The 24,550-nt window shown below is 41.8% G+C and overlaps 2 protein-coding genes and 1 pseudogene across 3 annotated transcripts; 2 read left to right on the forward strand and 1 right to left on the reverse strand.

The window, feature by feature from the left end:
* Window positions 1-254: 254 nt before the first annotated feature.
* Window positions 255-836, reverse strand: LOC311062541 (phosphatidylethanolamine-binding protein 1-like; the record flags this gene model as incomplete). Its single annotated transcript, XM_084081657.1, has 1 exon — window positions 255-836. The coding sequence occupies exon 1, from the start codon at window positions 819-821 to the stop codon at window positions 255-257; it is 567 nt and encodes a 188-aa protein (XP_083937783.1). The 5' UTR covers window positions 822-836.
* A 1,874-nt stretch (window positions 837-2,710) lies between these two features.
* ccnc (cyclin C) lies at window positions 2,711-17,664 on the forward strand. Its single transcript, XM_084081618.1, has 12 exons — window positions 2,711-2,843; window positions 3,648-3,754; window positions 5,497-5,581; window positions 7,263-7,332; window positions 7,498-7,549; window positions 7,925-7,980; window positions 9,966-10,001; window positions 12,035-12,126; window positions 12,612-12,679; window positions 13,080-13,159; window positions 13,661-13,779; window positions 14,431-17,664. Exons 1-12 carry the CDS (start codon window positions 2,812-2,814, stop codon window positions 14,483-14,485), a joined length of 852 nt encoding a protein of 283 aa, XP_083937744.1. The 5' UTR covers window positions 2,711-2,811; the 3' UTR covers window positions 14,486-17,664.
* A 2,934-nt stretch (window positions 17,665-20,598) lies between these two features.
* LOC311062773 (excitatory amino acid transporter 1-like) lies at window positions 20,599-22,099 on the forward strand (annotated as a pseudogene). Its single transcript has one exon. The product of its transcript is annotated as an excitatory amino acid transporter 1-like (transcript).
* The last annotated feature ends 2,451 nt before the right edge of the window (window positions 22,100-24,550 follow it).

Consider the following 24,550-nt stretch of genomic DNA (forward strand, 5'->3'; position numbering starts at 1 on the left):
AGCCAGGGATTGAACGGGAAAGCTTCCGATTCCAAGACAACTAAGCTCCTGTTGTGGCGGACCGCCCTAGTCATCTCCGTCATGAGGCCATACAAGGCAGAGATTATGTTTTTGCCCCTGTCCGTGAGTCCATTGAGATGCCACGTAATTGTGAGTATCAGCTATTTTCGAAACATTTTGACAAATGTTGACAAATCTCCTATAGGGGTCCCTGGCATAAAATCTCTTCAAATGGGGGGGTCCACAGATGAATTTTATTTCCCAGCCAGTTTCTTGTACAGTTTGGGAACATAGTCGTCCCACTCGGCCTGGTAGCAGGTCCCGGCCACGGGGGCTCCCAGCCCGTACTTCTTCCTGAAGGCCTTGACCTTGAACTTGCCGCGGTTGTCCCCGGAGCTGTCCGGCAGGACGCGCTCCGTGCACGCCAGCGGGCCGCCCGGCTGCTCGTACACCAGCCACACGTAGCGGTGCAGCCCGCTGCCTTTGGGCGGGCCGGAGCCCACGTAGTCGGACATCACCTTGCCGCCGGACACGTCGTTGCCCTTCACGTTGACCACCAGGAAGTGGTGCCACTCCCTGAATTTGGGGTCTTTCCTGCTGGGGGCGTCGGGGTCGGTCAGAGCCAGGGTGTACAGCTTGTTGGGGTCACAGCCTTCCCAGTCGACGGCGGTGGGCCGGTTCTGCACCTGGGTCGGCGTGAGCACTTTGCCCAGGCTGTCGATGTCGACCGAGCCGTACTTGACGGCGAGCGCGCGCGCTGGCTGCTCCTCCACCTCCGTCAGCTTCAGAGAGCCGCTCCACTTGCTCACGTCCACAGGCATGGATGATGATGATGATGATGATGATGATGTACAAACTGCACGTGTCGCTCTGGTCCTGTGGTTCTGGTCTTGTGTGATCTGCGGGTGAAATTGCTACAGACGGATTTATGTTTTGCTGAGAGTTTCTAAATGATGTTTTGTTAATATGACAATTCATTTTAAAGGATGTACTTGAGATGTTGATGTTGTGATGTCATTTCCTGTTATTAGACCCTGTCTTATCTTATTCCACAGTATATTACAATTAGCTAAAAGGAGGGTTGGCTGGGGGCCTTCGGGCCTCTAGTATTTATTAAAATTGCCATGTGGGTAAGCAACATCCGGATTTGATTGGCCAACAAATGTCACAGAAAAAAATCTCAAAACGGGACATCTGGATTAGATTTCTCCAGATCCGGTCACAAACGTGACATCCACATTTGACATAATGATTTGATCAATTCAACACTACTAGATTTTCAGGCTGCAGCGTGAAGTTCAGGCCCTGAACACTTGGTCTTAACATCTCGGTCTTAACATTGTGTAAATCATGTTTGTGTCTGAATTTGTTTCACATTTTGTGACTTCATAATGTCAGATACACCAAACAACGATCAATCCAAATATGGAGCCATGTGGCGCACCATATAAGGACGTCAATTATGACATCTTACTGATGACGTCAGAGATGATCTTGTGGATGATATGCGCTCCTCTGAGCTCACCTCTCCAGTTTGACTCTCTTTAATCAGATCACTGGCTGTCATGACCAGGAGGAAGTGCCACCAAGACAAGTTTATTTGTATTGCACATTTCATACACAAAAGCAATTTAATGTGCTTTACATAAGGCATTCAAATGCATTCAAAGTAGACATTGGAGATTTTTTAGTCTGGATTTAAATCCTGTGGAAGTTTGTTTGTTTGTTTGTTTGTTTGTATGTTTGTAAGTCTGGCATTAAACTAAATTAATTTAAATGCTACCTCACCAGTCCATCCATATATTAACCCACTCACTCACCCACCCACCCATTCAAAAGTCATTTTAAATATCAATAATGCAGTATGTTAAATATCAACGTGAACCACTCTTTTACCATCTTTATTCTTTATTATTTTAGCTACAGTGTCAGATTTGGCCATGACCCACCCTCATGGGACACAGTTTTGGGAGGAACCATTCAAATATTTGAAGGAGATTATTTTGTCCCTCTTTAAGTATTAGTAAGTATAATTAAGAATTACTATATTATTATTATTATTATTATTATTATTATCATCATCATCAATTAGAATAATTAAATGGTTAGTATTAAGTAGTTTTAATTATTTATTTGCTTAACGATGTGAAGAAGTAATGCAGGCCAGGGACTCAAAACTACAATAACTGTATTTCAGCGGAACAAAAGTTTGGGAGGAACCAGTGTTGCCATGTCGGCTTATTATAAGCGACTGGCCTTCTTTTTCTGTAAAGTTGGTAGTTGCGGGTTGCATCTTTTGGGGGGGCTTGTGTAGTTGCTTATTTGGGCTTGTTTCCTAAATGTTGTTTTAACCAGTAGTACTAGTTCTTAAACATTTTCATGTCATGGATATGTATTTGTCCACAGATCATGATCAGACCCCCATCTAAAAAATACTTTGTGCCAGGGATTTGTGTTGTAAAAAATGTTCCAAAAATAATAACCTATTTTTTTTCTCAAGATATATCCTTTTTTTATGAAAACAGCAGATCTACAAGCTCGTACAGCTTGTAGATTGGCTATTTTCAAATGCCTAGGAGTCGCTTCTTTTGGGCTTGTTTTCATAGACCCTGGCTGCTTATATCTCTCGCACAATCTGGCAACACCCAAGGAACCCTTGTGCCTGCTGTTCGTTGTTTCCGCCCGGTACGTTTTAGTGCGTCGCACTCACAAGAGCTTATTTTGTCTCACTTTTCTTTGGAACATTCTCTTGTAGATCTAGTGATTAGATCTCCTTCTGATCACCTTCCCTTCTACCTCACCCACCACGACATGGCTGGCAACTTCTGGCAGAGCTCCCACTAGTGAGTAGTACCGCCCTGATCTCATCTTGAGCCGATCAGGACTTTATTTAATGAAAGATCCGCTGGTTGTTTTGAGGCCTAGCTTTAGAGTCTCAGTGCCTCCCTTTCGTTATCATTATGGGCAGGGTTGCCAGATCTGCTTATTATAATTTTATTTGAAAATAGCCGATCTACAAGCGACGCGTTGTGAGCTTGTAGATCGGCTATTTTCAAATAGCTGATGTATATGTTAAAGTGCTCATGTTGGCCCATAGTCGCTTGTTTTGGGCTGGTTTTCCTAGACCTGGTTGCTTGTTTCTCTCACAGAATCTGGCAACACTGATTATGGGTCATAAAAGTATTAATACCACCACGATAGAAATACTCTTGTTACAAGTAACCGAAAACATGAATAAATAGGGCTTAAGTATTTAAACTGTTTGCTGCTGCTTAAAATGTTCCGTGTTAAAAGCTGCAATCCGGAATGTATTTTAGTGAATAAAATTGTGTTTTATATAGTATTTGATCATATTTTTAAACATATGTATGTGTTTTTGTAAATGAATGCCCCCCTAAAAGTAATGAAAATAGCAGATCTACAAGCTCAAAATGAGCTTGAGCTTGTAGATCGGCTATTTTCACTATATATGTAAAAACATAATGAAAGAGGAACTGCTTTGGACATGCAAGGTTTCCACCTAACAATAACAATACACAACTTGTTGTGAATTTGGCACCACAATAACATTGAATTGTTTGAGAAATACCTGCATAAATAATCGAGGTTAAATCAAATGAAATAATTAATGTGCTGTCTCCTTTTAGTCTGCAGTGGGTTCTGGACAAGCAGGACCTGATGAAAGAACGACAGAAGGATCTCAAGTTTCTGTCGGAGGAAGAGTACTGGAAGATCCAGATCTTCTTCGCCAACGGTACCAAGATCCTATTATTTTCTACTGTCATGCGTAGCCAGACACACTGATAGTTCAGTTCAAAGTGGTGCACAGACTACAGCAGGGGTCTTCAACAGGGGGTCCGGGACCCCTAGGGGGTCTTCAGAGTTACTACAGGGGGTCTGCCAAATCTTTGTGTGATATGATTTTTCTTTTTACCTTAACCTCTTGAACCCAAGCATCCCTTTTCTGAGTAGAACTTTTGCCAAAAATAGCAGATCTACAAGCTCACAACGCCTCGCGCTGCGAGGCGTTGTGGGCTTGTAGATCGGCTATTTTTGGCAAAGAGGTGTAGAGGGGAAAAAAGAGCCGACCAAGTAAACAAAAAGTATAATCTGAAACACAATTTTATACACTATAGAGGGGGTCCCTGCTTCATCTCTCTCTCAGTTAGGGGGTCCTTGGCCTGAAAACGTTGAAGACCCCTGGACTACACTATTCGAAGTCAAGGCTGTGGGTTAAGCATTCTCTGTGCATTTCCTGTATACGAGCGTCACGTATGCTCTCATGTCATCCACTCTGATACTCTTTTGGCTGTTTTTTTATTTTTATTTTTTCTGTTTTTTCCTTTTTGTCCCCCCCCTCCACCCTTTTTCCACTTTTTGCCCACTTCCCTGTACCTTTTTCTTTCACCGTCAATGCATTCTTTTGTGAGAGGGTTGGGTGGGAGGGTTTGTGTTTGTGTCTTGTTCGTTTGTTTGTTTTCTTTCAGAAAACTTGAAGGGTTTCTTATCACTGTTTGTCCCTTTCTGTAAGCTGTGACAATCCTTCAATAAAAAAAAAAAATCGCACCATACCATGAGCGGTATGGTCATCACAGTGATGGAAGCTCACTTTTTTAAAGTTGCACAGTCCTATTTATAGGTTATTAATTTCATCATGTGTCTCGCTAGCCAATCACAGTGCTGAATAGAGTCAGCCAATAGTCAGCCAATCACAGTACAGCTAGGGGTGTACTAATGTAGAGGGGTGTGCTATTATGAGCCAATCACAGTACAGCGAAGGGTGTACTAATGAGGTGTCCCAACCCCACTTATAGGACCGGCTACACCGCTCAAATATATTAAAATGAAAATATACTGTCACGCGTACAGTATTCAAATACCAACCCGCTAACTTCAGCAACAAAATGCTTCTAATTACAAAGCCATTTATTTCATAGATCATCACATGTCCAATAATAATGTCATCTAGCATATCCTTGCCTGTTAATACACCATGATGGTGTATTTATTATCTTAATAATGGGTTTTGGTGCAGGATCTTAATAACTACAGTACATTAACCCTGGCATCCCTATGTTAGGCATGGCATACAGTAGGTGACATTATAGGCGAAAATAGCTCACAAGTGAGCTTGTAGATCGACTACTTTCAGTCATCCCATGCTGTATAAGTCAAGCGTAAAGGTTGTTACACACCGGGGCGATTTTTTTCGTGCGAATAATGCAGGTTTTTTTAAAACCTTATAAAGTCAATGGTTCCGTACATGGAGCGAAAAAGCGAAGCGAAAAAGCGTCTTTTAATTATTCGGAACGAGTCCGAATTTTGCGTATATTCGCTATTTTCGCCGGTGTCGCCCGGTGTGTAAGGACCTTAAGAGGTAAATGGCCGTTATGAGATATAAACATACATGACCGTAACTGAATGACCATGATGGTGCAGTATGTGTGATGTGCACAGATTTAATTGGTTTATTTGCATCTTATTTGCATATCTCAGTCATCCAGGCCCTGGGGGAACACCTGAAGCTACGGCAGCAGGTCATCGCCACGGCAACCGTCTACTTCAAACGCTTCTATGCCAGGTACAATGGAAAGCATGCTGTGCCCTCCCCCCCTTCCAAATGTGAGGCCACTGTGGGCTTTGGGTAGATAGTGGGGTATTCAGATTCTCTCTCTCATACACACATAGCCTAGAAACCAGACGAATCTGCCATTGCAGATTTGTTCTGGTACCGCTCAGTTGTGTTTGGATTTCACTCCTTCCGAAGTAGTAAGGGACCAATCGGGGCCCAGTATGCAAATGTGGGACGGGTGGGACGGGTTTATCACCGGAGGCACTTTTTTGAATTCGCCCCTTGGAACTGCAGGTTCCACACAGAGATTCCAGACTAATACCTACGCAGTGTTATTAGACTTTAGTCTGGCCATAACACACACATACTGTACACATAATATACTGTAGTTTTTTTTACAGTGTGAAAACGAAGGGGTCAGCCATCTAGAACAGCGTCTGTATGTATGTATGTGTGTATACATGTACATATGTATTTACATCCATCCAAATGGATGGAGCTGACTGACCGTGTCAATATGACGTCAGTCTTGCATAATAGGCTCTATTCACAGCAGCCATATTATGAAGACATTCACAGGTGTTACCAATGATACTAATGAAGGCTCTGTTCCATTCTGGTCAAACAGAGTCAGGGTGCTGATATTGTGTGCATGTTGGCCCACTGGAAACACTCTGCTACACCAGTGGGTCTAAAGTTGGGCTCCAGGGACCCTCATGGGCTTCCAAATGGTCCCTTATGGGTGTGTAACTCTGAGAGTGTACAAATGGATTACGGGTCCATTTGGTTCCATTTGTACACTCAGAGTTATGGGGGTTGTGGAAACCACTGTGCTACACATGGAACAGAGCCTTCATTAGTATCATTGGTAACACCTGTGAAGGAAGTGATAATATGGCTGCTGTGCATAGAGCCTATTGAATTCCAGTCTGGCCTCCAAGTACTGACTGCACAGGTTAGTTAATCCGCTATTAGACCGGCTCTTAATTAGGGCTGTCACGATTACCGATTTAAGTTGACGATTCATTGTCACACAAATAATTGCGAGTAACGATTTTAATTGTGTTGTTGGCATCGAACATATGAATAAAAACTAATTTCTGTTTGGCTTTTAGGCTTCATAATCAAAACCTATTTGACAAATAACTTAAATATACAAAGAAATGACTTTCTGACTTAATAATTTTGTACTGATCTACAAGCTTACAGCGCGTCACGGAAGCTTATAGATTTTTTTTTTTTAATTTTGACTGTATGACTTATTAATGCAAAAATAATTGCGATGATCTCAAATAATTGCGATTAGGTGATTATGTTATGATTGTGACAGACCTACTTTTAACTCAGCATCTCTTTTCAGGGCATGTTAGAATGGGTGACCTTTCGACAGAAATATATCTACAAGCCCACAACACATCGCACTGCTATTGTGTGTGCTCTTTAGATAAATAGTTTCGACAAAGACATTTGGTGTAGAGGTAAAAAAAAGAAGGGCACCAGATTGCAGAATATTTATTTTCGTATATGAAAAAAATAAATGGGGTTTAAGTTGGATCCCACATTTGGAGTCATGCGTCATAGATACATCACAGATGACCGACATCGTTCTCATGTGGATCCCGAGATTACATTTTGTATTATTAAAAGGCTTGTGATTTGTGTTGATTAATGTGGCGTTGTTTTTTTTCAGGTACTCACTGAAGAGTATAGACCCAGTGCTCATGGCTCCAACCTGTGTATTCCTGGCCTCTAAAGTTGAGGTGAGGGAACTTCACAACACATTTGCATTAGTTTAAATGGAAATTAGACACCTCAGACCATGGTAAATCATGGAAGTAGAACTCAAGTCTTTCTCCTTTGCCGTTGTTCTCTTGTAAAAACCAAAAAGTTGCCATTTAGAGACTGAACATATTTTTTTCTTGCAGGAATTTGGAGTTGTGTCCAACACAAGGCTGATCTCGGCGGCAACATCTGTATGTACGTAATGAGACACTAATATGTGTCCTTTATTTATTCTACGCACACGTATACATAAGTACAGCCAGTATATTGTCTAACATTTAAGAAAATAGTGTGAATAGCAGATCTAAAGCTCAAAACGCAAATGTGTAGATATTTCCACAATTTTTTTTTCATATCTGCCCTGTGCAACTTAAGTTTACGAAGCCTAAAAGCCGAACAGAACAGAAATGTAATTTCTATTCATAATGTTCCAGTGTACACTGTTCAATGACAGAAACGCAATTAAATCGTTATTTTATTGAGTGACAATTAATCGTGGAGTAAAATGTCATAATCGTGACAGGCCTAGAATGCATCCAATGTTTCTTTTCTCTTTGCTTTCAAACACAGTGAAAACCAGATTTTCGTATGCCTTCCCAAAGGAGTTCCCATACAGAATGAATCATGTAAGTTAAACCCTTCTGTGCTGCGTACTAGTCCCTAACCCCACCCCACCGATATTGGCCATTGTTTCATTTTTAAAGGACATTGGAATTGGCAATTATGCAGCTGATTTATCTTGATTTTTAACCGCTTTCAATATGCCATCCTTATTTATCCTTGTAGGCGAACACTTCCAACCTTTTTGAAAAATGTTTTAATAGGGCTTAAGTGGTTAAATGAAATTATACGTTTTGGTTTGTGTGTATTTTACAGTACGGTATATTTACTTGTTTGCTTGTTCATTGTATAATTAAAGTTCAACGTTATTTTCATATATTGAAGTTAAACTCATTTACATTTGATACATCATATTTGCATTTATTTATATTTATTTGTTTGCTTATAAGTTACATATCCTCAAGTAGAAAGTTTTTCAAATTAGAAGCTGTTGCACTTTTCTTTGGTAATCGGTGGTCAATGACAGTGGTTCTCAAAGTGGGGTCAAGGGACCCCCAGGGGTCCTGGAGGAGTTACGGGTCTGTAACCCTGAGAGCGTACACATGGAACCAGAGTTGTGGTTTTATAATGTAGAGTGGGGCCGCAGAGATATACATGTATATCAATTGGGGGTCCTTGGCCTAATGCATAACAAACTGGGGGTCCTTGAAATAAAAAAAAAGTTTGAGAATCACTGGGACTAAGACTCTTCCTAAGCCGGTAATGGCATTGGAGTCAGACCTACAATCTAAATCTGGCGTCGGTCGGTCATGCTCTTATTATTGTAAAAGGAGTCGCTACGATGAGCAACAAACACTCTGGCTCTGTTTGTTTGGCTGCTTCCTCTGCATAGATATGTACTCCTGCACCACATTGCTAACAGCGGCGCTACAGCATTGTCACAAACACACTCCACCGTGCGCGGGCAGTCAGTGTCCTTAAGTCGGTGTCAGCCGGTTCGTGACATTCCACAGCTAATGTTCACACTCGTGCGCTGAAACTCCCGTTGCTCCGGGAGATGGCTTTGACAAGTGGCTAAACGCCGGCGCGCGTACGCACGCTCATTGTTGCCCCGCACATTCCTCGTCGCGGCGTCGCGTAATTACTTCTCACCCGCCGGCGACTTATTTATCGAGTTACCGGGACTTCCCGTTCGGGCGGTCCTCAACGCCTGTCCAGATCTGTGTAAATGATTATTAATAGTCAGCTGGCACGGACTGAAACGGGGGAGGGAACGGTTCACACCACAGAGAATAAATTAGCAGAGTGATGTGACACTATAGCCTATTTTTTTAGGTCCCCAATTATAGAGAGAGAAGGTTTGTGGTTGGTGGTGTGGCAATGATGACAAAACAGTTTTTGTTTTGAAAAGATGCTCCTCAAGTGAAGTCATTGGTCCCAGAGACAAATGGAAAAAGTTCATTCAGTTCAAGAATTCATAATTTGTTTTATTGCTGGAAAGAATTTGAGAGTACTCCTTAACCGCCCCATCCTGACATACAGAGACGCGAGCAATGGGGAAACGGTAATTAAAAGGCATGCGTTTCAATCAGACTGTCCTGACATGCTGCGAACGACAGCGCGCTGTGCAGCGATGACATCCACCCCTCAAATATTCGTTTGTCCCGTCTCTTATTTGACTGAATTTGACTGCGGACGTGTCACCACGCAAACTGAAGAGTGACTTTTCTACTAAATTAAGGAGGCCAGGTTAAAAGTGGTTAAGTCTGTCTGTAGACTAGATTTTGTATATTAAATACATGAAAAAGTATTAGGAGCCTCTGTCTAAATGAATATGCCAAATTACAACATATGTTTTTCACATTATTTTAATTTCCAGCATTTGAAATGATCTGTTGCCCTGGCGTAAAAGAATACTGGAGGGGGATGGGGGCTGGCTTTTATGTGTATTAACAGTTTTTATGACATTAATAAGACACAGAAGTGTAACATTTGACATACTGCATGTTGATATAATCTTAACTGCTCTGTTCTCTCTGCCTGACAACAGATATTAGAGTGTGAGTTCTACCTGCTAGAGTTGATGGTGAGTGGACACATGGTTGTTCTGAATCACGTGATTGGCTGCATTGTTTGAGTGGATGCTTGTGTGATTAGTGGGGGCATGCTTAAAGGTAGGATAAGTGATTTTCCCCTGTTAAAATAAGTGTTACTGTAAATAGCTTTATATTGTGATAGTAATCATTGCTAAAGAGTGTTTGTTCAGTAACAGGGGTCTCTCCAGCTCTTTAGTGAACAGAAAATGCATTTTTCGGTCGGGATACCAATTTGATCCAATTAGGATAGAGAGAACTCAACACAGGATACAGGATGAACAAGTGAAAGTGGAAGCGATGACACACAAAATTGAGCAGACACAAATGGAACTGTAACACTATAAAATTCAAGCTGATAAATGGGTACTGATTGGCTGAAATTTGCAAACCCACCCTTTTCAGTTTATTAGAGAGCTGGAGAGACAGTTACAAACAATTACTATCACAATATAGAGCTTTAAACTATTAACAAAAAGAAAGTTTTGTAAATCATTCACCCTGCCTTTTAAGTTATTCTCTGAGAATAACTGGTTTACAGCCAGTGTTGAGTCGGTGACTCAATCATACGGCAGTGTCTTGTGCCGAAAATTTGCCACTCTACAAGCTCACAGCGCTTCCATGACGCGTTGTGAGCTTGTAGACTGATTTTTTTTTTTGCAGCGCGACACCATCGTCTATGAATCTGCTGTATTTTTGATAATATATGGTGGATATGTTTTACATCTGTGTGAGAAGCATTTCTGCCTTCCGTAGTGCCACACATATCACCGCTGCAAATGTGTTTTAATCATGGACCTTGTGTAATAGTGGACTTTGTCTATCGTCTCTGTCGGGTGGAAACCTCATATCAAAAACTGTTACTTTTCAGGATTCAAATTCAAAAGCATCTAAAGTAGCAGATCTACAAGCTCAAAACACGTCGCTTCGCGCCGCGCTTCAAGCTTGCAGATCTGATGCTTTTGTGTGGCGCTGTAATATGATCAAGTATGGCGTTAATTTACGAAAAAACAACCTATTAGATTAGACTGTGCCTTCCTGTTATCTGACCTGTTTGAACTTCTGTATTCCTTTCCTCTATAATCTCTCTTCTCACTCTTCCTGTAACTGCAATGTTGGGAGCTCGTGTTTAGTGTATTTATTTAGTGTGTTCTGTATGCTATGAAGTATGAACACACATTTATGTAAAGGAGTGTCTCCCAATGCGTCCATTTAGAAGTATGTGGTAAAAGAGGTTTGGGCCTCGGGTCAGCAGAGATACTTTACCATGCAGCAATGCAGCATACAAGCTTGCATAAATGCAGTGTATACACAGAGACCAACGTTGGTTCACTGACCTGTCACATGGGCACTAAAGATGACCACTCTATATACTGTATGTAGTCAGTTAGTGTTGACCTATGGAACTATTTGTTAAGAAACATCAGCAGAACATGATGTTGGTCGTTTAAACACAACCTGGGGGGTGGCTCGTTGGGTTTTTGGTCGAAGGGAAAGGTTTCCGTTCCACAATTTGTCACAAAGCTCCATATCGTCTCTGTCGGGTGGAAACCTCGTACCTATGTCCAAAACTGTTACTTTTCAGGTTTCAAATTCAAAAAGCATCAAAGGTAGCAGATCTACAAGCTCCGAGCTTGTATGATCACGTAGGGTGAAAAAACACAAAAAGTTTGAATATGGAGATAAGAGATAACAGCAAAAAAAAAAAAAAAAAATATATATATATATATATATATATATTTATTATTATTATTATTATTATTATTATTATTATTATTATTTTTTTTTTTATTATTATTTTTTTGTATTATTCTAAACCACTTTGAATAGGAACAGACCTGGCTTGGACATTAGATCTCTCCTTGCAATGCTTTGCAAATTATAATGTAAAGAAAGTAGCTTCAACGACTACAGAAAGATACTAAACGCATAAAATAAAAAAAATCACCCACTTTGTCTCACACCTGTAATCATGTGATAATGAAGTTGATTCGGATTGTGACCTAACGTGTTTGTTTTGTCCCAGGACTGTTGCCTGATCGTCTACCACCCCTACAGACCTCTGCTGCAGTACGTACAGGACATGGGGCAGGAAGACATGCTGCTGCCCCTCGCCTGGTATGTGTGCTCATCTCTACATTTCCATGTCAAATAACCCCCAAATTAATACGCATTTGGCCCATTAGAAGGCATTAAAATCCTTTTAGCATTGTACAGTGGTCTGTCTGTCTCCTCTGTTATGCTCACAGTGTCAATAGGAGATAGAAAGTGTGTTCTCTCAGTGAGCCAACCATTTATGTGTGGTCACATTGCCCTCTACTGGCCACATTGGTGTACTGCTGTTATTGTATATATAAGTGTAGATGTTTTTTTTTCTATTATTGTTTGTCCTTATTACTTTTACTAATGCTGCTACAATGTCAGGAGCCGCACACAAATAAGTGTGTGTGTGTGTGTGTGTGTGTGTGTGTGTGCGTGCATGTGCGTGTTTTTACTTCACTTTGTAGTGCAGGTCGTCATCTTCTGACGTGAAATAAAAGTCATCTTCCCATGCTAATGTTGTGTAATGAGAATGTGTGCTTAATATGTTGTGTCTTCACCAGGCGAATAGTCAATGACACCTACAGGACAGACCTGTGTCTGCTCTACCCACCCTTCATGATCGCCCTGGGTAAGATCTGTCTCCGTGCCTTTCTACTGCAACCACATCCAGTAGGCCTATATAATATGAAAATGTGTGCAAATCTTTGAATATATATATATATATATATAGATATATATATATATTTTTTTTTAACTTACATTGAACCACTGATATAGAAACACAAGTTGTTTTAAAAAAACTGTTTTTGAAGACATTTGTAGAATCCCCCAAAAGCAAAAATTTGAGTTACAAATGTACTATTATTTAATTTAAACGTATTATTTAATATAATATTCAAAGATTTGTCAAAAATTGCAGATCTACAAGCTGTCCGCTGCACAAACAGACCACCAACACACAGGGATGTAATGATTGTTTGGGGGTGTACAACAACATGATGACCAGTGTCTTCTCTCTTGTGTCACAGCGTGTCTGCATGTAGCCTGTGTGGTGCAGCAGAAAGATGCCAGGCAGTGGTTTTCAGAGCTCTCTGTTGATATGGACAAGGTAAGCACAGGAACAGGCTGCAGTATGAAATACTATTCATGCTGTTGTTAGAGATGTACCATTTTTTCCCTTTCCCAATACCGATTCCGATACCAATAAACTTGTGTATCGGTCGATACCGAGTACCGATCCGATATCAGTGTGTGTGATTTCAAAATGATATAGGACAGTGGTTCTCAAAGTTGGGTTCAGGGACTCTCGGGGTTCCTTGAGGGGGTTCCGCATGGACCCTTACAGGTCTGTAACTCTGAGAGTTCGGGTCCATTTGGTTCCACTTGTACACTCTCAGAGTTATGGGGGTCCTTGAAATTAAAGAGTTTCAAAAGGAACCACTGCTCTAGGACTACATAAAAATGCCATTAATTAATACCATGCCATTCCGTCGGTGAAACCGAGCGCACCTTTTTCAACCTGACTGGTTTTCTAATCGTACTGTGACAGGTTGAACGTTGTTAATGACTTGCTGTGGGGATTCATTGAGTGGTGTTGTTGTGTTCACAGATTCTGGAGATCATCCGTGTGATACTGAAGCTGTACGACCAGTGGAAGAACTTCGACGACAGGAAGGAGATGGCTGGCGTCCTCAACAAGATGCCCAAACCCAAGCCCCCTCCCAACAGGTACAAGTTACAAAAGCCATCCAATCAGGAGCGTTGTCATTTTGCCATCCAGTCTAAATTGTTGTCACAAAGACACCCATGAAGACTTGCTGTATATAACCTAATAGGGGTGTAACGATACAGTAACTGCATCTGATCTTGAATTCCAACGATCCAACTCCACTATGTTTTGATACAAAACATCTTTATGGACTTGAAGGTGTATTTCATCTTTGTCAGTTAAGAATTTATTTATTTTTGATATTTTTGGGGCTTTTCTGCCTCTATTTGGATAGTACAGTGTAGAGTGACAGTGAATCGAATCCACGGCTTGCTTTCAGGCTGCATTAGAGCCTATAGGTGCCTTAACCACGAGGCCATTGGCTCTCCACTAGAGACAATAATTTAAGTGTCAGAGCAGATATGACAAATAACGAAGAAATACGAAGAAATTACTGTGTTTTTGCTTCTTAACCCTAAAAGGCCAAACAGAAATTGAATTTGTATTCATATGTTCCAATGTTCAACGGCAAAAGCACAATTAAATCGTTAATTGCAATTACTTGTGTGACAATTGATCGTCAACTTAAATGAATTAATTAAATTAATTTTGTAATGGTGACAGCCCATAACTGATGGTCTCCTCTCTGTGTCTGTGTCTTCTCCTCCCAGTGAGAACGACCAGAGCTCCAACGGCAACCAGAACAACTCCTACAGCCAGTCGTAGAACAACCGCAGTTTAACAACCGACAGCTTTGATGGCGAGACGGTGGACACGTTTTTCAACACGTCAACACGGTCCGCCGCAAACAAACGTTCTGCCGCGTCAGTTTGCGGTGGTGAATCGCACATTTTCAACACTGACGGAAGAAAATGTCCTTTCTCCTTTTTTTCTTTTCTTTTTTTTTGTGACAACCCCCAAAAAAATACAGTTTAGATGGACCTTGTCTTCACATTCTCAGTCCCCTTCTCTCTGTCTCTGTCTCTCTCTCTCTCTCTCTCTGTCTCTCTGTCTCTCGCTCTGGGGTTATTTGTCCAGGTAGTGGCCATCAGAACGCCCTTGTTCAGAGGTTCTCAAACTTTTTCCTTTCAAGGACCCCCAGTTTGATATGCATTAGGGCCACGTACCCCCCATAACTCAGAGAGTGTGGTTCCGCTTGTACACTCTGAGTTACAGAACTTTATGGGTCCATTTGGTTCCTAAACAATCAATCGTTTAGCTGGGGGACCACCTGGAAAATCCTTCAAGGACCCCCCTGAGATGAGATACCCCCCCGTACCCCACATTGAGACCCACTTGCCCTTTTGTTAACCGCCCCGGGACGCTGTCAAAGGGGGCGGTTTGAAGCAGGAGGCAAGGAAAGGTTAGCTGAGACGGGGGGAGGGGGGCAGGGTGTACAGCTGTGTCTAGAAAGTAATGGATTTAATTAATTGTGATGATCCTGACTTCCTTGAAACAGTCTCGGGGAGCGCGTCGTTTTATACGGAGCTCCGTGGGATCGGAAAACAAAAAAAAAGAAGAAAGAACTTGATCATTTATTACTGTGCGAACGTGTGAGTGTGTGTGTGCGAGCGTGTGTGTGTGTGTGTGCGAGTGGCCAATCTGGGAGTATTTTCATTCCTCAGGGACTAATAGTATAGTCTTCTCTACTGGCGTCTGTAAAGGTGATTCATACTTGGTTGCGTGACAGTGTTTGCGTATAGACATACTGTATACACGTAGATGCTGTATAAGCTGCTGCTGTTCATATCGTGCCAAAGCCGCTGGCATACCGTCGCTGAGACTTAAGACGCGTCAATTGCCGATGTTGTTTTGCGGATTGTAGGATCAACCGCGGCCGGCTCCATCCCTTTGCCCCCGTGCTATAGAAGTGAACGGGGGAAAACTGGCGCTTCTGACGCGTAGAAAGTGCACGTGTGACTGTGCCCCTAATGGTTATAAAACAGAAAAAAGGACCAATATGGCTACGGCGTTATACAATATACAATCCAGTGGCCAAGTGCGGTGTGGTCAACGTATATTATGTCTGTCATTTTTTTTTTAGCAACGACTCATTCTGAACTCGTAGATCTGCTATTTTCACGTACAACACTGTCGCGCAACAAAAGCATAAATCGGGCTTACTTATATTGATTCCGTACTGTTAGAGGTGTGGGGGGGGGGCTGTGTGAGTGGATGTTGGTTTGTGTAAATGCAGTCATGTGATTGGCTGCATTCTGAAGGTCTGTGCTGGTTGGTCACGGACCTCAGCGGAGGTGGATGGGCATAGCCTCCTCTGTTTGGAAGATGTTGGACTTTGTTGTTGTGGATTAGGCTCTATGCACAGCAGCCATATTGGAAAGAAATTGGGCCTCTGCCTTACTTTCCCTCGCAGGTCTTACGAATTATACTAATTAAGGCGGGTAACTTACGGGTCCATTTGGTTCTATTTGTACACTCTCAGAGTTACACACTCATAAGAGGCCATTTGGAACCCCTTCAAAGAACTATGAGGGTGTCTGGACCACACTTTTAGACCCACTGGTATAGCAGAGCGTTTCCAGTGAGCCAACATGTAACAATATCAACTCCCTGATTGTGTTTGACCAGAATGGAACAGAGCCTTCATTAGTACCATTGGTAACAGTAAGGAAGAGGCCCAATTTCTTTCCAATATGGCTGCTGTGCATAGAGCCTATTAATTCAACCTTACACGTTCCCTTCCCGTCTGTAAATATCTTTATAATTCTATTCATTTGTCTAATCTTTTTTAAATGTTGCGTAACAGAGGGAACTTGCTACTTGAGGAAATGATTTCCGATAGTTATGTACTTGTGCTTCAGTTTGTTTGTTATTTGTTTTTGTTTTGTTTTCGTCATGAAATATTTTAATTTGATTTCATGTGATGTATTTTTACTTTTAGATTTAGAAGTATTACGGTCGTCCAAATTTATTTTTTTGATTTGTTTTACAAGTTTTATTACTAGGCTAGACATTTTTCCTAGCGTTGCTAGCTAGGTTTCTTTTCTTTTCGCTGCACGTCTTAATATCAAATCAGATATCACTCTCGATTTGTCTGCAAGGTTTCACATAAAACTATAATTTATCGTTGTCTTTGTCCGTACCTCCCACCATGTATTTAATCATTGAATTGTGGCAATACATTGAGTGCATATATGCCTGTGGATGTCGATATATTTTTGTGATGTAACAGTGAGGGCTACGTCTATGCGTGCGTGTGCTTGTGTGTGTGCGTGCGTGTGCACAGTAAATTGTTTAGTGTTTGTTTATCCAGACCCGTTGAAAGAGACAGTTATGGCACTCAGTTATGGCACTGTTTTGAACTATACTGTACAGTAGTTTGGAACTATTGGTCTCCTCACATGGCCTCCATTACTTCCACATTCTTCTTGTTCTTATCTCTGAGCACACCATAACAAATTATTTTATTTTATTTTTGTTTTAATGATTGGATATTATGTTGTCTTTGTCGGGAGGATTCAAATGAGCAGATCTGCTACTTTTGATACTTTTGTGTGACGCTGTATCAAGTGATCAGCGTAAATGAATACCCTACTTAGTATGGCATTAATTTACAAAAAAAACGCAAAAAGTTAAATATTGAGATATGAAGTATGGCATTAATTTACAAAAAAACACAAAGTTAAATATGGAAATAAGAGGTTTCTTTCCGACACCAGCTATATGAATATTCATTTTTGTATACCTTCTTTTTCTCCCATTGAGATACAAGATCTATTTTACAAGGAAGCCCCGTTTACACCCAAAGTTCTTTGTTTATGGGAATGTTGTGACTCTCTCTCTCTCTGAATCTATACATTTGTAACTCTGCAAGGTTACAAATGTAGCCAAATGGACCCTTACAAGTCCATTTGCTGATGTTTTTACTGTGAGTGTGTGTGTGGGGTGGGGGGGTATGTGGCTGTATTAAGATCAAGGTGTGTGACTGCCTTACAAAAATCAAAAGCTGCTCGTTGAAGAGCAAACCTTTCATACAGGCACATATATAAGACACGCTAAGACGTTGAGACGTTTGAGACGTTTGTTTTAGCTTGATACGTCGTCGTTTTCCTTCCACTGACTTCCTTTCTTTTTATTCCTTTTCTTTTAAACAGAAAACAATCAAACAACAGTTGTGTGAACAGAGGGGCCAAATGAATTTTTGTGGGGGAATATCCACTTTCGTATTCTGGGGAAAAAAACATTCGCAGGAAATGTTCAGATCTAAGGCTATTTAAAGCTAATATATTTCATGTTGAAAAGACATTAGTACAGAGCCCTGAGGGACCCGACTCAACAACTTATGGGGTTTAAGCGGATATGAGGAAAGTCAAGGAGGCCAGTGGAAGTATACATCAGGCCATATCATCTCCATCCACAGGCTCCTATCTGTGTCGTGTCTTAAACGTTTGTTCACTTGAGTGCATGTGATTTTAAAAAGGGCTTTCGCTATCACCCTACCTGTCCCTCCCTGCTCGTTCATCTGGAAACATGTCGCAGCTTTATGGGTTTTTCAAGTATTTCTTGAATTGTATGGATATTCATTTTGAAAAACGCCTTTGTGGTAATAAAATGTTATGTTGTGGGAAACAAAGTGGCGTTTTGGAAGCCCTTGAGGGTCCCTGGACCCCAACTGTAGACACACTGGTGTAGCAGAGTGTTTCCAGTGAGCCAACAATGCACAATATCAGCACCCTGACTCTGTTTGACCAGAATGGAACAGAGCCTTCATTAGTATCATTGGTAATACCTGTGAATGTCTTCACAATATGGCTGCTGTGAATAGAGCCTATCTCTCTCTGTCTTTCTCCGTATCTCTGATCCATTTAAATACAATTATTGTCCCCTGACCAGTATTTGGAGGAACTAGACCCGAACACACACAAAATGGCTGAGTGTGGCGATCATGCTGTAGGCTATTAAAGAAATGTGAACGTTTATGATAATTTTCACCTTATGACATGTCCAAAATATAGGGACGCCCTGGTTGAAAATGGTTTAATAGATTTAGGGGCTTAAAGGTAAGGTAAGTGATTTTCTTTGGTTAAAATAAGAGTTAAATAGCTCTATATTCTGTACTCTTTGCTATAGAGTGTTTGTTTAGTAACAGGAGTCTCCATGTCTCTCCTGCTCTTTAAACAGAAAATGCATTTTCAGGTCAGGATACCAATTGTATCCAATCAGGATAGAGAACTCAGACAGGATACAGATTAAACAATTGCAATTGGTGATTGCACTGCATCAAAAAGTGATGAGACAAAGAAATAAGCAGACAAAATTGGAATTGGAACACTATAAAATTAAGCTGATAAATGGGTACTCTCTCCTGATTGGCAGAAATGTTGTTGCCTACCTGAACATGTATTTTCTGTTTAATAAAGAGCTGGAGAGACATGGAGACTCCTGTTACTGAACAAAATATAGAAACTTATAGAAATGATTACTATGAGAATATTGTCCTTTTAACAAAAACTTTTTTGTTTTATTAAAAACATATCACTTACCCTTTACTTTTTGGGCGGGTGTAAATAAATAATAATTTAACCAATGTGTGGACCCTCTAGAGCAGCGTTTCCCAATCGCCGTTCGAGTAGTATATATGTTAATACAATATAGCTAACTAACAGATCTACAGTCGTTGGAGGGGGTCTCCCTACTCTTCTCTTGAGACATTTAGATTCTGTGGTCAGGTCTGACACCTACTGGTTGACGAGAGGTATTGCTTTTTGATTGATTGATCAGTTTATTGAATATTAAAATTCAAAAGGATAAAAAACACAAGAAAGCCCGTAGGCTTGTTTCAATTGTGGTCCAAACAACTCAAATGGAAACAAACTAGCCAGCTCTCCATTAACTCCACAGTAAACATTCCAGTGCTCACGTGGGGGACATGGGTTTGAATTCCAGGTATGGTAGGATATGAAAGCTATGGATAGCAGCTTTGGCATGGCAACAAATGTCATGCTTGCAAACAGTTGCTTGCTATCAAAGCAACTTGGCTAGCAAATACACTATTCTCGATTCTAAACAGAACAAAGGAGTCCCTTAAACCAGTGGTTTTGGCAGGGAGTAATAAGTAAAGTAGTAATATTAATTTTGAAACGAGTAACGGACATACAATTTATATTCCTTTTAGGCTATTGATTTATCCATTATTGATTATACAACTAGTATTCATCTTACTTCAGTTATATTTATATATGACTGTATGCTGATGTGTCTGAATGTAATGTCCCAAGGGAAGTAGATTAGTCTGATAATGTCTTATGAGTTTAGTACAGCCTCCGTGTACTTATTAAGCAGCAGGCTCATACAGCAAGGTCAAGTAGCCATTCCTCTGTAGGCAAGCGGCAGACCTAGACAGCAAGACGACGAGTTATAAGGTTATGAATGCAAGGAGAATGTTTCAGCCAAATCACCCCTCCCGGAGCCAGGTAGTCTCTGGGGGGCGCTAAAAAAAAATTTCACGTCCATATTTGGTCACTGCCTACATGGAACTCCATATTTGGGCATGACTGACTCGTAAACTCATCATGAAGAGTCGAGTAAACCCCGCCAAACAGCATAAAAGCAGTGCGTTCCTCGTAGTTTCTTGTCCGGGATTGACGTAAGGACTACAGGTATCATAATCGTAAACGTTTGAATCAAGACGCTTAGAGACGACCTTCAAGACACTCGAAGACGGCCTCCTTGAAGACGCTTGAGAACTCTACTACCCTTGCTGTAGTCACCAAAGCCACCACCGATCACAAGAGCAAATGGTTGTTACGTTCTGATTGAACACCTCTACTGAGCCCAGTCAACCAATAATCAATTATTCATCTCCCAAAAGGACAACAATGGAACGGAGAGCCAGCGGTATGAAGGAGAGCATCTGCTCCATCACCGGGGAGAATGTCAAAGACTTCCTAATGAGGAACCTCTTCGTTCTGTTCACCATCGCCGCAATTATACTGGGAGTGATCCTGGGCTTTGCTCTGCGCCCACTTAACCTCACGATGCTGCAAATCAAATACTTTACCTACCCCGGAGAGCTGCTGATGAGGATGTTGCAGATGGTGATGATACCGCTAGTAGTCTCCAGTCTGGTCACAGGCATCGCCTCTCTGGACAGCAAGGCATCAGGCAAGATGGGAATGTGTGCGGTGGCTTATTACATGGTGACCACCCTCCTCGCCGTCTTCCTGGGCATCGCCCTGGTTGTGATCATCAAGCCAGGAAAGGTCAGCGGCGACAGACCAGAGGTTTCCGGTGGGACCATAGAACCGATACAGGCTGCCGATGCCATGTTGGACCTCGTCAGGAACATGATCCCGCCTAACCTGGTGGAGGCTTGCTTCAGGTCGCACAGAACCGTGTACAGGACCAGGAATGTGACCGTGGCCCACAACCTTACTGTGCAGGAGCTAGTTCCTGTAGCGGTGTCCTCTCCCGGCGTGAACATTCTGGGCCTGGTGGTGTTCTCCCTATGCCTTGGACTGGTCATCAGCAAAATGAGGGAGCAGGGAAAAGTGCTCGGGGACTTTTTCGTCTGCCTCAACGAAGCCATCATGAGTCTCGTTGCCGTCATCATCTGGTATTCACCCGTGGGCATCCTGTTCCTGATTGCGGGGAAGATTATGGAGATGAGCGACCTCGCAGAGGTGGGGAGTCAGATTGGGATGTACACTCTGACTGTCACCGTGGGCCTTCTCATCCACGGCCTGCTTGTCCTGCCACTGCTGTTCTTCCTGGTGACTAAGAGGAACCCATACAGCTTCATCGGAGGATTGCTTCAGGCACTCCTGACCGCTCTGGGCACCTCCTCCAGTTCTGCCACCCTGCCAATCACCTTCCGTTGTGTGGAAGAAAACAACCACGTGGATAAGCGAGTGACGCGCTTTGTCCTCCCCGTGGGTGCCACCGTCAACATGGATGGCGATGCCCTCTATGAGGCCGTGGCAGCCATTTTCATCGCTCAGGTCTACAACATGGACCTCAACTTTGGCCAGATGATCATCATCAGTCTCACGGCAACCCTTGCCAGCATTGGAGCGGCAGGCATCCCTCAGGGCGGGCTGGTTACCATGGCGATCGTATTGACATCAGTGGGACTGCCAATGGACGGCATAACACTGATCCTCATAGTGGATTGGTTCATAGACCGTGTGCGTACCGCCATCAATGTGCTGGGTGACTCTCTTGGCGCAGGCATTGTGGAGCATCTGTCCCGTGCAGAACTGCAAAACCAAGATCCTGAACTGGGCAACCCTGTCAGTGAGGAAAATGGAGAAACACTACTACCAACTCATCTGTCATGAAAATGAGAGCAAACGCTGCAAGAGGGAGACTATCATGTGAGACCCAAGGGCCCTTTGTTTCCCGAATAGCATTTTCAAAGATGGTATTGGTTTGGTTTGTGAAGCGCAGCTGCTAATAGCAGCGTATGAATATGGCACAACCAAATTTTAAGCTCTATGTACTTTTATTTATGTATTACCGGGACAGTTCATATTATTATTATGAACATTTCAACCAATACATATGATTTCATGTAAATATGCCGGATTTAGCTACAAGCTCATTTCCACCCGTAGTCCCACATACAAATACACCACAGTGACAACATGACAAATAGCGGAAAAAACAACATACAACTGCCTACAAAAAATATATATATACAATACCTAATTCAAGGCTAACTCAAAATCTAAATGCCTACTGTATAGTCTAATACCTAGCCAATAGAAAATCCACACATAACATGTATCAATGGTCACATGTTTGAGACATTTTGAACTTGCACCTGGGTTTGGGCGTGGCAGCCCAATTAACTCTTTGCCCGTCATGGACGCGATAACACGTTGAATTCTGCAGCCTGCCAATGACGTGTTTTGACGAGTTTTGTGTTTTCAGTGGTTTTGCACCAGATGGAGCTGTTATCTACCCTATGGATGATACTTTCACTGCCTGATGACCACCCGGAAGTAAAACAAAGAGGCTTGTTTACTTGATTCTGTTCCTCTTGCTTTACGGAAAAAACAAGCCTCATTCAAATGGCCACAGCTGTGCAATTTAGCGATCACACTAATGTTATCTTCACTATTTCATTGTGGGATCGCTTTAGCGATCACACTAATGTTATCTTCACTATTTATTATTATTATTCCCCCCGTTTTTTGGGTCATTTCAATGGAGAAATGCCATTTAGTGACGTCATAATGCCATTCTAGTGAATGGTAATGCCATTCTAGTTATTATATTATTCCCCCCGTTTTTGGGTCATTTCAATGAAGAAGTGCCATTTAGTGACGTCATAATGCATAATGCCATTCTAGTGAATGGTAATGCCATTCTAGTGACGTCATAATACTGATGTCATTGTATTATGACCCTACTATAACACTACTAACACTATCAATACTCAATACCAGCTCAACATTCTTAGCGATCCCACACTGTTTCTTCAGGAACAGTACTTTCTAGTTAACATTAGGGTAGGGGCTACTTCCGAAACAATCATTTAATTCACTGTGTGGCTCAAATAGACACACATGACCGGAAGAGGGGCGCCTACAAATTCACGCCCACTTTTGAAACAGTGCCGCTACTCGAGGTCCTTTAGAACGATGAACTGCAGCTCTCAATGCAATCTCTATGAGAGGCATAGTAAAATACCGTAATTTCACTGGTTAACCACTGAGGCTGTAACGATTTTTTTGGTGTTCTAATAAAGTGTCCCATTTGATTTGTCCTTTTTAATGTGACATACCTGCCATCTCAATACACAACCCACAATATACTATAATATTCTCCATAAGTGTCTCAAAAGTTCTACCATCTGAAATCTAAGGTTTAAGATGTTTGCATGGTATATACGTCACGGACGCATCCCTTGAGGTTTTCAATACCCAGATACGTTTGTGTCTCTGTATCATTTTTATATGCTATTTATTTTGGGCAATTATCCAAACAGCATCTTGCAAGACTATTTGTATATTAATACTAACCTGGAGTATTCACTACGTAGTTGAAAATGTCGGGATATGTCACTCGTCCTCCATTTAGTTGGGTTATTTTCCCAATTTACATTCAGGCAAGTTAATACAACAACGGTAAACCCACACTTTTTAATTTGTCATGTACTGTCGGAGCTCCGTGGTGGGTAGAAAATTAATACTAGAAAAAGTGCTCCTCGGAGCACAACTCTCCGCTGTTGGGAATGTTGGGAATGTTCTATCTGTATAAGTGTCCTATCCGTCCTGTCTGTATAAGTGTCCTATCCCTCCTGTCTGTATAAGTGTCCTATCCGTCCTGTCTATGTAAGTGTCCTATCCGTCCTGTCTGTGTAAGTGTCCTATCTGTCCTGTCTGTGTAAGTGTCCTATCCAATTGTTACAGTATCTGCCATTTCTCAACCATTTCGTGATTGTTCCTGTCTTACCTCACTCTTACCAGACTTGTGTTGGGAATGTTGGGAATGTTCTAATTCTTATGTTCTAACTGTGCTATCCATCCTGTCTGTATAAGTGTCCGATCCGTCCTGTCTGTATAAGTGTCCTATCCGTCTGTATAAGTGTCCTATTCGTCTTGTCTGTATAAGTGTCCTATCCGTCCTGTCTATGTAAGTGTCCTATCCCTCCTGTCTGTATAAGTGTCCTATCCGTCCTGTCTGTATACTGTAAGTGTCCTATCCGTCCTGTCTGTATACTGTAAGTGTCCTATCCGTCCTGTCTGTGTAAGTGTCATATCCCTCCTGTCTATGTAAGTGTCCTATCCGTCCTGTCTGTGTAAGTGTTCTATCCGTCCTGTC

This window comes from Gymnoscopelus microlampas (genome assembly GCF_963454915.1).
Source record: "Gymnoscopelus microlampas genome assembly, chromosome: 16".
Lineage (NCBI taxonomy): Eukaryota > Metazoa > Chordata > Actinopteri > Myctophiformes > Myctophidae > Gymnoscopelus > Gymnoscopelus microlampas.